The sequence below is a fragment of the Lygodium microphyllum genome, chromosome 12 (assembly GCF_053477565.2).
Source record: "Lygodium microphyllum isolate KBCC chromosome 12, Lygodium_microphyllum_v1.1.10, whole genome shotgun sequence".
Taxonomy (NCBI): domain Eukaryota; kingdom Viridiplantae; phylum Streptophyta; class Polypodiopsida; order Schizaeales; family Lygodiaceae; genus Lygodium; species Lygodium microphyllum.
Window position 1 is genome coordinate 71,373,748 of NC_141146.1, and position 13,489 is coordinate 71,387,236.

General features: G+C 40.2%; 1 protein-coding gene across 2 annotated transcripts in view; it reads right to left on the bottom strand.

The window, feature by feature from the left end:
- Positions 1–2,300: 2,300 nt before the first annotated feature.
- Positions 2,301–13,489, bottom strand: part of LOC148027899 (uncharacterized) — a 45,805-nt gene continuing 34,616 nt past the window's right edge. For both annotated transcript variants that reach the window (XM_087689607.1, XM_087689606.1), the window contains one exon: positions 2,301–2,914. Coding sequence is in view for 1 of the 2 variants with exons in the window: in XM_087689606.1 (XP_087545732.1) it covers positions 2,798–2,914 (117 nt within the window). In the remaining variant the exon portion in view is untranslated. The remainder of the gene's footprint in view (positions 2,915–13,489) is intronic.

Here is a 13,489-nt window from a genome sequence, read left to right on the forward strand (position 1 = left end):
GCAAAGACAGTTCTTTTCATGTTTTTTTTTCTAATACATCGTTGCTTAGGGCTAGTACCAAGCTTTCACGTGCTACTAAACCCTTCTAATTTTAAACAATGAACCCTACATGGCATGCATCATAAAACATCAGAATTCACCATACTTTAAACACTCAACAATCCCTTTCTCCCTATTGTTTAGGGTTATGCATTCATTGGTGGGTTTAAGGCATATTTTTCATGTATTTTTCTTTTATGAAAACAATAAAACCTCACTTCAACAAAGAGATAGGGCTATTGAGGCTAAATCTTAAAAACAATGCCTCTCCTCCCCCCCCCCCCCCCCCCCCCCCAAAAAATTTAGAAAATCATGTCTTTCATATCAAAAAGCTTAAGCTAAGCTTAAGCTTTGTTTTTTAAAAAACTAGTTCAAATTATTGTATTCACACTACAATGGACAAAGTGATTTTTTCGATTTTGGTGAGGCAAACGAGCTCGAATTCAAGATCCATCTAGATGAATGGCTTCATAGTATTGAAATCTATAAACTTGGCCAGTGTCACGCACTTTTCAACTCCCGGATCACATTGCCACTTCATGACACAAAACCTTGCGGGGATTAAATAGAGGGTCAAATGGACTCCGATCAACAAACATGAGACTTGCGTTGGGTTCCTAGCATCAAACTCCATCTAGGAAAACTCCAACTTATCAATCCGCAATCGTTTCATTTTGCATGAAAATTTGATTTTTTACGACCTTCCGAACTCTTTTTTGCTTCAAAAAATGGCCTCTAAAAATCCACTCTCATTGATGGAGGCATGTGTAACCTACAAAAGCACTCTCTTGAAGACAATACCTCATGAGCTTGGAGATAACAAAGTTGGAATGAGAGCTAAAATCTTCTCTGCTAACTAAAAACTTTAACATAATTTCTCTCACACAAAAGTGCGAAGCATATTGTATTGCAATATCATGCTTTTACAAAGAATATTGAGTTTCATCATTAATGTGATTTGCATGTTGAAACTTAGCATTGATATTTACACATGGAGTAATGACAAGCATCTTGTAAAAGTAACTAAAAAATATATTATAAGGTTATGGCTTGCAATGTGTATAATTATGTGCATTTGTGAGTGAGTAGATGTGTGCATATGAATAAGGGAGAAAGATTTCACTTGTGGGCCATCAACAAATTTTGAAAAAGCTACAAAGAAGACAAAAAAATAGTTGACAAATTTGTGCATGCATGCATGTGAAGAATCTATTGACCAAAAAAAGAAAAAGCATTGCCAACACTTGCTGACAACAAGGCCACTTTGCCTATTATAATTGCCAACACTTGCCCACAAAAAGGCCCCTTTGTCTATAATGCATCCCTCTTATTAGGATTCATAGTCATGAGTGAATGGTTGGCAATACTAACACCGTCATTGTTCCTCTATCATCATGGTTTTCAAACAATAGATTGTGGTTGTAGATCACCATCCATTAAGACCACGCACGACTCAATTTCAACATTGCATTCATGATCTCGCATGCTCGTGTTATTTGAGTTGGTTTTGCAAGATGTGGGGTTATCTCCTTCTTATTCAACTTGGTTCCACCAAAATGTGGGCTATCAATGGCTTGTAAGTATATTAAATTACATTTACTCTTTAAAACCCTTCTCTCAAACCACTACAATCTTCCTGCTCGTGCATTTCCTCCGAGCTAAAGGTGCTAAAATCTACTTCAATCCCTTTAGCATATAGTACTTCCTCTTCATATCTAAATTGTCTATAGCTTCTTTATGTCTTCAAATCCTTCAACAGTGAAAACTAACAGTGATCCTTTAAACAAACTCGCCTATCATCAACTCTGTTTACTCGAACAAGGCACTTGAAAGGGTGAACATTTAAGAACCATTGGCATTTTCCACTATATTTCCATTGACAAATGCATCAACTTGGTAATACTTCAAACCATCTTTTATCTAATTTTGTGTTTCTTGCCACATTGTAACCAAGCAGACTGCTTGTTTAGTCAAAAGAAATTCATCATACTCTTACACAAGACAGTCTCTAACAGAATTACTTCATGCAGCCTGACAACAGGGTAGGATTACCACAGCCCATTTATGGTAATCACTTAGTGTAGCATCCACATGAACTACAGGAACTACAAGCAGCATCAATTGTTCTCGTCATAATGATCATAAGTACCACCTTTATCATAATTCGCGAACTTCTAAGTTTATGATTACACTCAGCTGTCTAAATGTAAGTACAACCTTACAAGACACACAGCTTTGAAACTATGTTAGGAATCCAATAATTGCAGAACATTAGCGCGGTAAATTTTTTGATAGAGTAACAGTCGATACCAAATAGTCACAGAAATAATCAGCATCAGATCATTATGATACATACATGCCACATTGCTGTTATGTGTGTTTTGTTGAATATTTTCAGTCCATAACTTGATGCTCTAAACACCAACAATAACATTTCACAAATGCAAAATGTATCTCAATAATCTCTCTCAAAGAGATCCAAAAGAATTAATGTACAACTGGGCACAGTTCACCAAGCGAGCACCATGTACAAAAAAGCTGTCCTGAAAAAGTGAAGGAATACACTGCACAAGGCAAAAATCAGGTAATGTAAAATTGTGCATTTTTGCAGGAAGAATGCCCATCAAATGCCTGGGGCTAGTAACCACCAGTTCTCTTCCTCCATGGGCAATTTAGAGAAGTATGATATAATAAAATCGCCCTGTGCAAAGAAAAAATGTGCCACCCTTGTAACACTGGACCACACAGCATTAACAGATTACAATAGTTGTCCTTGCATTGACTGTTGGTGCTCTTTCATTTCACATGAATCCACAAGAACACCCAATTCTTGAGTCTGCCACGTCATAACTTTACAGCACTGCCTCCTTGGTATCTGTACATCCAAAGCACAACTGTCACTTCAATTATTTAAAGTAATAAACCTAACTGATAAAGCTTATGATCTTAGTGAGAAAAAATTGCCTTGCAGACAAGACTCTCACAGAAGTAAAATTCAAATCAATGTGGCATTCTGATTTCCAAGCTCCAAGACATTACAAGTGCAGACAAGTGGATAACTTCGTACATATGCCTTTTTAAGCTCCATTTTATAATTCACCCCATGCTTGTTTGTTTCAGAGCTTGACATTGTTCTGCTCTGGCTGGGCTTGAATACTTGCTAAAAGATGGAGAGAGAAAGAAAGGAACTTTTCTTCCACAATCATACTGCACTGCACTTTATAGACATAATAATTGCATAGTCGTGTAAAGACAGGACAAACTTATCTCAACAGACCAATCAAAAGTCTTAAAATCGTGTCATGTCAACCTGATGAATAGAACAAGGCATGTACATCACATGACATTGGGAAGTCTATGCAATACAGCTGCTATTGACTAGGTTGACTGAACCAAATCAAGGAAGAGGTGTTGGGAAAAAGGTAGGATACTCTTAGGAAAGCAGGTCCAAACACAAGAAAGGAACTGAGAGAACCATTTGGTTACTGTCCTAGGACGTGATCTGAGGTTCTCTACAACTGTTCTAATCCAAAACAGAGGTAGAGGCTTACTGCCTCACTGGGGACTACAAAAAGCAGTCTTTGTGGGGCTGAAATTCTGTAAACACAGGCAAAAAATGATGCATGTTGATGTTTGTGGTCATGGTCATCTTCTAGTTGCAAGCTCTACGCTAATTCAGTGAGGGACAGTAGGAACTGTCTGGTTCCACTCATTTAGGTCACTTTTGGTCTTATTGTCCTTTTTCCCTATTTAGAGGCCCCATCCATCTTTTTGGCTCAAGGCACCATCAGAGAGTACTTTTAGGACTTCTTTAGGGTTACACCACCTAAGAGTACTTTTTAGGGTTTCTTGCCTATTTATAGGCACACCTATCAATTGGTCATTATGACTTCCTCCCTTCTCCCCTCTAGAGCCGTCATTGCAGCTACACACTGTAGCACATGCAAGGGCTGATCATTGTATTCAGCTTTCATCTAGCATTCAGCTGAATTCGCTCTTCGTTGCCTTCATCATTTTTTCTTGATCAAGTGTTCCTCTTCCATTGCCACCTCTCACATGGTATCATCACCTAAGCTAGGGTGTCAAGTACTCAGTACATCATGACACTCGTACAAAATTTTATTGCAAGTATCTGAATCATTGAGCACACATACTTTTCCTTCTTTAAAAAGTAATTTGGTACGAATGGAATACTTTTCTGCTATCTTTCTCTTAGTAGCTAGCTTTCAAGCGTCAGAACTGCAAAAGCTTCCTAACCTACTAGATCCCTCTTGAACTAGTTGCCAAATCTTACCAAAGTGAAGATCATTTTGGCAACACCCCTTAAGAGAGAGAAATCAATCGAAATTTTGAAGAAGGATAAGGCCTTAACTTCAAGTATTTAGCTAAGGGTATTGGCAACCATATTAGTTGCATCCTTTCTCTAATGAATCTCAAAGTCAAATACATAAGCTCAATCCATCTCACCTTATGGCCACAAAGATCGAGCTAATCACAAAGGTATTTTAACGAATGATGGTTAGTCCAAATAATAAGCCGGACACCATACAAAAAATGACACTATATTGTAAGTGCATGGATAACTGCCAACAGTTCCTTCTCTTGGGTGGTGTAATGCATTTAGGCGTTGCTAAGCTTACAACTCTCAAATGCGATAGATCATCTATCCTGATAAAGAATTGAGTCCATAGCATAATCATTAACATTTGTATGAATCTCAAAAGGTCTATTTGGATTGATAATCAACAGCATCGATGCAATGGCAACCAACCATTTCAATGTTTGAAAACATTGAACGAGCTCACTAGTCCAAACCACTAGCTGACTAACATGTTTTCTCTTGCTTCTCATATCCTTAAGCACATGTATTACAGGTTCAACAATACGAGCATAGTCCATTATGAACTTTTCAAAAAATCTAGTAAGATCTCAAAAAGATTTTTCTTGCCTTATGGTCCTTAGCAACTTTGAGGACGTATGATCAAAATTGATAGACGTCATCAATGTCTAAGCTCATAAGGCATTAGCAATCCCTTCAAACTTCAAATGTAGCTTCTAAAGTACAGTCCCCACAAGATGGGCTTCAAAAAGGGGTAGACTTCATGGTGTGAAGCTAACTCTGGATGTATTACCCTAAGAAAAAATCATTGGATCATATCAATCGCCTTGAACCAAATAGTCTATAACTGTGTAGGCCATCTCAAGGGTTACATGTTGATGCCCTTTGATCCATAATCCAAGTGTTTCATTAAATGCAATTATTACCCCCTAGTGTCCTAGGTACTAAGTGACACTAGAGTTAGGGTTTCCTATGACGGTTAAGCCTATAGGGTTTTATTTCATTACAAAAAGACATTTATCTGCTAATATGAAGCACATAAGTATCTTTTTGTAATAAAATAAAACCTGTTAGTACATAAGTGTCCCTTTATAATGAAATAAACCCTAACCGCTTAACCATCATAAGAAACCATAAAATAATGATAGCAATCATGTATCTTGTGTAGTCATCTCCTACCTGTGAGCTTTAATTTGAGCTGAACGAGGACATTAGGACATCTGACATTGTATTTGTCTATCATTTTATGTGTCTAGACACTTTCGATGGAGAACACATTAGTGCATTTCTTTTACGACAGTTTTGGCTATTTTTAGGGTTTTGACCCTATTTAGGATTTTACCACTTTTTTGCCTATATATAGGTAGCCTACCCTCCCATTCTCATTATCCATCATTGATCCTTCATATTCAACCAACCCTCCTCATTCTCTCATTCCCTTACTACCATTTGACACCCACACTGACGTGTAGAGCTGTGTGTTGGGATTGATTATTGCAACCTTATACCTTCAACAATTTGCAGTCACATTGTTCCTTCTCTCCTACATTTCCTCTTTGTCTCCTCTCTACGTTTACTTTCCTCTTTCCGTTACGCACTCTCAAGTGGTATCAAAGCCACACATAGGAGCTGAAGATCTTTGAAGAGGAGCACTTTGTTTGAGATATCAGCCATTTTTGCCGCCAATTTGTGTTAGATATGCTCAATGTCCCACCCTCAATAAAGTCCCACCAATGATCCATGGTGCTCAAAGTTGTAAGGCCTCCATTATGAGAAGAAGCCATATATGAGCTCGGATATTGGTTGAGTCCTGACTTGTATGTCAGATAAGGTCTATGTGACCGGATGGCAAAAAGGTGACCGTTGTGGGTCTAATCTTGGGTTTAGACGGCGGAGTAGTTAAGCTGGTAGCAACTTGAGGCACATTACATCCCCGACAGTAAAGGAAATATTCCCTGACCGACTAGTGGAGGCTCATATGGTAGGTTGGTCAAGCCGACCTAACTGCCTTCGCGGGCTATAAAAGCTAAACCCCTTCACAACCATCCATCATCTATCTTTCACCCTATCAGAGTTGTTCCAGCTAGCCTTAAGCTCTTCACCTATCTTCTATCTAGATCGCCATCTAAGCTTCACAGTGGAAGCGCACGGGTGGACACAACCATCTTTGTATCAATTTTTTGGAGCTAAATAATTTTTTTTAAATTCTCCTCTTATCTGTTGTGTACTCTCTATCTCTTTCTCAGATTTTGTTTGCTGTGCCGTGTAATTTTTACAATTTGAGCACTGCAGATTTGCGTTTTCAACCAGGGTGGCTTGTTTTCTTCCCTGTGGACTGTGGCAACTAGAAACTTTGGATTTACAAGAGCTTGATATTCTTCTCTACTGGGTACATCTATTTCTTCTAGACAGGCCCTTGTTTATATACAATTAGCTCTCTACACATTTGCATTTTGCTATGTAGGACCTCCCCTTTATCTAGGCAGTATTACTAAGACTGGGGGACTTGATTTTCAGCAGAATAACCTTTGTATATCTATGTTTAGGTTCCCAAGACCACCTTCCTTGCTGGGTGGCATCCTACAAGCTGGGCAAACTGTTCAATAACTGGACAGACCTCCATATATAACCAGCCTTCCTTCCGTGGATGGTTGGTAATTTCCTAATTACAACTTAGTTACAACAGTAGCATTTATTACAAAATTGAGAAATGCAAATTAACTTACAATCTTCGACAATGGACACCTTATTGGCCCCAAAACTGGCACCCCTTCCAGTATTTATTTAACTTAATTGAAGAATAAGTTGATGTACAATGGGATTCTCCTTTGGTATTCCAACCCCCCTTGCTGTCCAAAATGACCAACAAGTCTTCAATCTGATTTGCCCCTTGATTCAGGCAATCCATTGGGCTTCACCCCCTTTGATGGAGATGGAAAATATCCCAATTTCATTGATTTACTAGTCCCTCCACCTGAATTTGATTGAAAACAGCTTTAACCCTGTTGAATCCAAGTCTTGGAGCTTCCAATTTTTGGCACACTTCCCGAGGCTACTAGTAATCCCTAATTTCTCTTGTAGATTGGGATTTACAATAGAGAAATCTGAAATTCCACGATCTCTAGTGATCTCAATGCTATAATCTTCGAAGCAAGGCTGTAGAAAGGTTGAAAGATGAGAGAGAATGCTGAGAAGAGAGAAAAATCAGACTTTCTTTGCGAAGAACTGAAGAAAATCTGTCATTTACTGCTACTACCCTATCTCAATAGCTTGTAGATGCAAACAATTAAAGAAAATCAATCAGTTACTGTTGCTACTCTATCTCAACAGCTTGTAGATGTTGTCACCTATTGTTGATTGGTCTTCTCCTGCCCTTGGCTACCTCAGAAGATCCTCCAATGACTACAAAACAGACCAATAACATCTCCTCCCTCTCTCTTGTAGGCTAAATACACTAAAATGCCTCTCTCCAGCCTCTAAGGACGCTTTTCATTCTTACATGGGCATTTTTTATAAGTGGCAGCCTTCCCAAATGGTTTTTCCAGCATTATCCATAATTAAATATTAATTTTCAATCTTTAAATACTGAAAATTAATCTAATAATTATTTTAGTGCCTAGAAAAATAATCTGAATAGCCAATAATTAAATTGACTAGGCAACTTCCATTCCCGAGTGTCTCTACGCCATCTTTGACTATTAAATTAGTGTTAGGTACTATTAAATGCCACTTCTCTAATGTCACCAACAACTGACTAGATACCACCAAGTACTTGTGCAGCATAACTTATAGCAACTTTTGCCTTTGACATCCTGTGATTTCCTCAAGTCTTGGCTCGTGAATTTACTCTAATCCCAATTACACCTCACATATGCAACATTTACTTAACCATGTGATTAAAAATTAATCCACATGTTAAGTGAGATTTCAAAAATACATGTTCTCATGATATCATATCTGTTGCGTCTCATACACGAGTACTCCACAAGTTTTTGCTCTCTCAAATGGCTGTTTTCTCTGCAATATACCTGCATTTTCAGCTTATGGATCAAACCTATCACTATTTGCATTTTGCATCTGGGTTGTTTTCTCTCTATTGGGCCGCTGTCACACAAGCTAAATGACCTATTCGTAACGTGTCCCCCTGTCCACTTGTAGGACACGTCTTAGCAGCCCATCGAGAAAAGAGTCTAGAAAGCGCCGCCCGGCACTCCCAAGGAATGTCACGGGGTTTGCGATCTAGGTCTTCCCGAGTCTGCCACAAAGCTGAAGCATTCCGGTCATTCCCACTTAGGACCGACCTAAATCGGGGTTTTCCTAATGGTCAAGTTCCTAGAAGGTAGCTAGCGTCGAGCCCCAAATGAACTACTTTGCGTACAAACATCAGGGTCGAAGCGGATTTATACTGCACTTGGTTCAAGGAGAATGGGAAACGAGAGGGATACGAAGCTCAACCTCTCTGCTCGTAAGGCATAGTCCCATTCCGTTCCCCTAAAACAGCATAAATCGAGACTCTAGTTCTATAGATTCTAGGTCATTGTTACTTCGCTGTCAATTCCTTTGAGAAAAGTTCCCGGCCAACCGGGACCACCCTTCCGTAGAACGGGCTCAAGGTCACATCCACCGCACTTTCCTCGGGTTGCTTTAATTATCTAATTATCTGCCACATTTAGTTTGACAAGCAAAAACTGCTTCCTTAATTAATCGAATTAATCACTGGTTCCTTCACGTAACTTAAGCACTGACACAGAAAAACAATGTCAAGCAAGTTCCTTTTCAACATTTAATCTACCACATTTAGTTTGACAGGCAAAAACAACTTCCTTAATTAACCGAATTAATCACTGGTTCCTTTACGTAACTTAAGCACTGACACAGAAAAACAATGTCAAGCAAGTTCCTTTTCAACATTTGATCTTTATTTATCAGTCTTTGGAATACATCAAATAAATCTACCCGAAGGCTATTCTAGCCATCCTCAGGGATCGCTATTCCAAGTTCCGCCCGTTGACTAGTATGCAGGCCTCGAGATCCCATCTCGAGTCACGTCAGCCTCTTGTGCAGAATCCAGAGGCAAGGGATTTACGGCCAGAGCCTCCCCTGGCACCCAAGCGTCCTCTTGCTCCAAGTAGCACCCGCGAAGAGACCTCTCGCGGTGGGTTCGGTCCACGTACCCGGCGCGGCTAGCAATCCCCTTCGATAGGGTCAGGCAAACAGTTGGAGGTAACTGGTACTACCTCTCCCTTCAAGCTCTTTACCTGAAGCATTAGATGATTTTTCTGAATTAGTTCCTTAAGCAAAGAAGTACAAACAGTGCACAATCAAGAACATTCAAGTGGTCGTTTGTACGACCAACTGCTAAGGTGTGATTCCTTCTCCCCGAATGTTTCCAGCATTCGATCTTGGATCAATCGTGACTTGGCAAGATCCCAAGGGTTTCTAAGCTGAGTTGCTTGTTTACCCTCTTTCCTTGGGTTAGGGTTTATACCCTATTGACCCAAATTGTCAATACCTTAGGTTCCCTTATATTAAGGTCAATAAATCCTTGGCAACCTTGTCGCCCTAACTTAGTTGTTCAATTGCTTTCTTGGCAATTCTTAACTCCCCTAGCTTGGCAAATCATTCCCAAGGAAGGGTAATATAGCAGGATGACTACTCATCCTCTAGAAAATTAGACTAGTACTTAGAACTCGCCAACTTGGTCTAAGGAGTGATAATACTATTTTATGATTTAGACACAAGACCATATGACGTTGCAGCTTGTTGCACGAGATAGGTGTCAGCACCTAGCTTGTGGGATTATTTTCTCATCACACGGTATTCCTTGATCAAGATTGCCTCCAACATTCGATCCTGGATCAATCGCGACTTGGCAAGATCCCAAGGGTTTCGTAAGCTGAGTTACTTGTTTACCCTCTTTCCTTGGGTTAGGGTTTATACCCGGTTGACCTAAATTGTCAATACCTTAGGTTTCCTTATATTAAGGTCAATAAATCCTAGGTAACTTCGTCGCCCTAACTTGGTTGTTCAATTGCTTTCTTGGCAATTCGTAACTCCCCTAGCTTGGCAAATCAGTCCCAAGGAAGGGTGATGTAGCAGGATGACTACTCATCCTCTAGAAAATTAGACTAGTACTTAGAACTCGCCAACTTGGTCTAAGGAGTGGCAATACTATTTTATGATTTAGACACAAGACCATACGACGTTGCAGCTTGTTGCACGAGATAGGTGTCAGCACCTAACTTGTGGGATTATTTTCTCATCACACGGTATTCCTTGATCAAGATTGCCTTTGATCAAGATATAGGTTTTGGGAGACTTATTGACCCAATCCAAAACCTTAATCCTACTAGGCTGTTAGTCGTTTTGGCCCTAGGGTTCTTAAATTCCTTGCGGAGGTCTAGTATTTGGTCAACTAATCCTGAGGGTAGGAACCCTAGATCATTCTTGCACGGCGATTAGGTAATCCTAACATTTCATGGATGTGGGTAGGACCTTAAAGATTGGAAGTATTAAGTCAGCATCCCAAGTGCAATACTAGGCAGAATTTTATCATAGCTTAACCCTACCTAGCACATTGAGGTGATCGTCATATGCTAACTAATCATACCTTTATGATTCTCATGTAAGCTACTCAATTATACGTAAATTACATAGTTGATCTAACCAACCCACGATTTAAGATGATCTTCCCTTTTAAGGATGCAAATATTTCCTTCTAAATTCGCAAGCACTTTCCCCTAAAAGATGTAAGTAACTGCAAGATAGGTGAGATGCATCATTCCATACAATTTTGAGACCATAGACTTTTTTGCCTTTATGTAACTTAAAGGATCTGCAGAGATCTTTCTTTTCCTTGCCCTATACTATACTGATTGACATTCAAAGTTAACTCCTATAAACCCTACGTGGATGCAACGAAATCAAAGCTTTAATATTTTAATGAAGATGCATTCAAACTTTGATAAAAGAACTCCATGCATGAGCGAATGCCATGAGTCCATCATTGATTTAATCCGTCCTTTATCACTTACCCCGACCTAAAATGTAACTATCATCGCATGCAATTTGTAAAATTCATAAATCCCTTCCATGCATTGCGACTATTCAGATATCATTTAATGACCGTCTATAATTATCTTCTACATGAGCCATAACCAAGAATTTATTTCATGCGACATAAGCCCTATCCTTTGCAAGACGCAACACGAACATCTTTGCTCAATTTCATCTTTCAACTTTGCAACATACGTTCAAAAATGCAACTACCCTTGACCACGGAAGCTCCCGCCTGTGCTCCTCTCGCCTTTTGCTTAGGAGCCATTGACGCAGTAGATTTCGATTCAGCAAACTTCCTCTTGGCTCTTTTACGCGTTACGAACTCACTTCTGCCCGAGATTACTTCCCTGCGCAGAAATTGGACCTTGCAAGACACGGTTTTAAGAAAACCAGGAGCACAGGGTGAATGAGGCCTAGGGAAGCTTCAATTAGAAGCTTCCAATAGAAGCTTCCAAGCTTCTAGAAGAAGCAGAAAGATGACGTGGGATGGAGAAGATGATGAGGATGACGACAATGAAGAAGAAGAAGAAGATGATGATGATGATGATGACGACGACGACGACGGGGCGCAGCAGCCTGGCGGCAGCAAACTGGCGACGGCGAGCAGCTACGACGGCAGCAACGGGCAACACGATCAATCTCCCCCCTCAAGCTTGAGAGGGGGGGGGGGGAAGCCACACAAGTAGCTAGTAGCATGCTTCCCCTCCCCATGCCCTCCATGACTCAAGCTCACACATACTCCCTCTCCCCGCCATGCAACGGCTGAAAGGGAGGGAGTTTATCCATAAAAAAATTTGCAAAAATTATCCCTTTTCTTTTCCCGTGAAGGGGTGTTCCCACAGTGGACTACGTTTTCGAGCCATGGTTTCCTATACATGACGCGGGGGTGGTGTTTGTTAATGCGTGCGGAGGGAGCACTTAGCCCAAAGTTTTTTTATTGCAAGAGATCACTCGAAATTGCTCTTGCGCAGGATCAAGAGTCGTTAATATTTCATAGCGGAAATATTACATTCTCTCCCCCTTAGAGAAATCGAGATGTCCTCATCTTGAGAAAATCTGGGGGTATTGTTGGTTGAGAGTATTTTCATCCATCCAAGTGGCATCCTCTTCGGGGTAATCTTTCCACTGGATAAGGTATTCTCTCAAGGTCTTGGATCTCAAATGCCTCTCCCTAACATCTAAGATCCTGTTAAGCCGTAGCTCAAGGACTCCTTGGCTCGGCATTACAACTTGTTGATCATCAAGCACATGACTAGGGTTAGGCACATACTTTTTCAATAGACTGATATGAAATACATTATGAACTTTTAGGTTCTCATGAAGTTGCAATCTGTAAACATTAGGCCTAAGGCACTTGAGAATCTTATAGGGTCCACAATACCTTGGACTTAGCTTTTTGCATTCACCCAAGGATAGGGAACTCTTCTTTCGACATACGGGAATGAAGACCATATCACCTTCAACGAAGGATCTGTCTAGACGTTTCACGTCCGCGTAAGCCTTCTGTCTGCCCTTGGCAGCTTGGATGTCCTGTCTTATTGATTTGATTTGGTCATCCATGTCTTCCAGCATCTGCTTCGAAGCTTCAACCCTCAAGGTTGGATCAGAAAAGCTTAAAGGACTTCGACAATCGTGCCCATACAATGCTTGAAAAGGGGTCATCTGAATGCTTTGTTGGTAAGAAGCATTGTAGACAAACTCAACCAGTGGCAAATATTGAATCCACTTTTTGGGTTTGCGACAGCAGTGTGCCCTAAGCATATCTTCAATGACTTGGTTGACTCGTTCTGTTTTACCATCAGTTTGGGGATGATAAGCTGTACTAAAACAGAGTTGAGTCCCAATGGCCTCGAAGATAGCCCTCCAGAAGTGTGAGGTGAAGAGAGAGTCACGATCACTAATGATTCTTCTGGGTAACCCATGCAATTTGAAAATCTCCTTGATAAATAACCTTGCGATATCTGAGGCTTTATAGTTTGTCTTAACAGGGATAAGATGTGCAACCTTAGTGAGCATATCTACTACGACCATAATGGAGTTGTATCCTCCCTG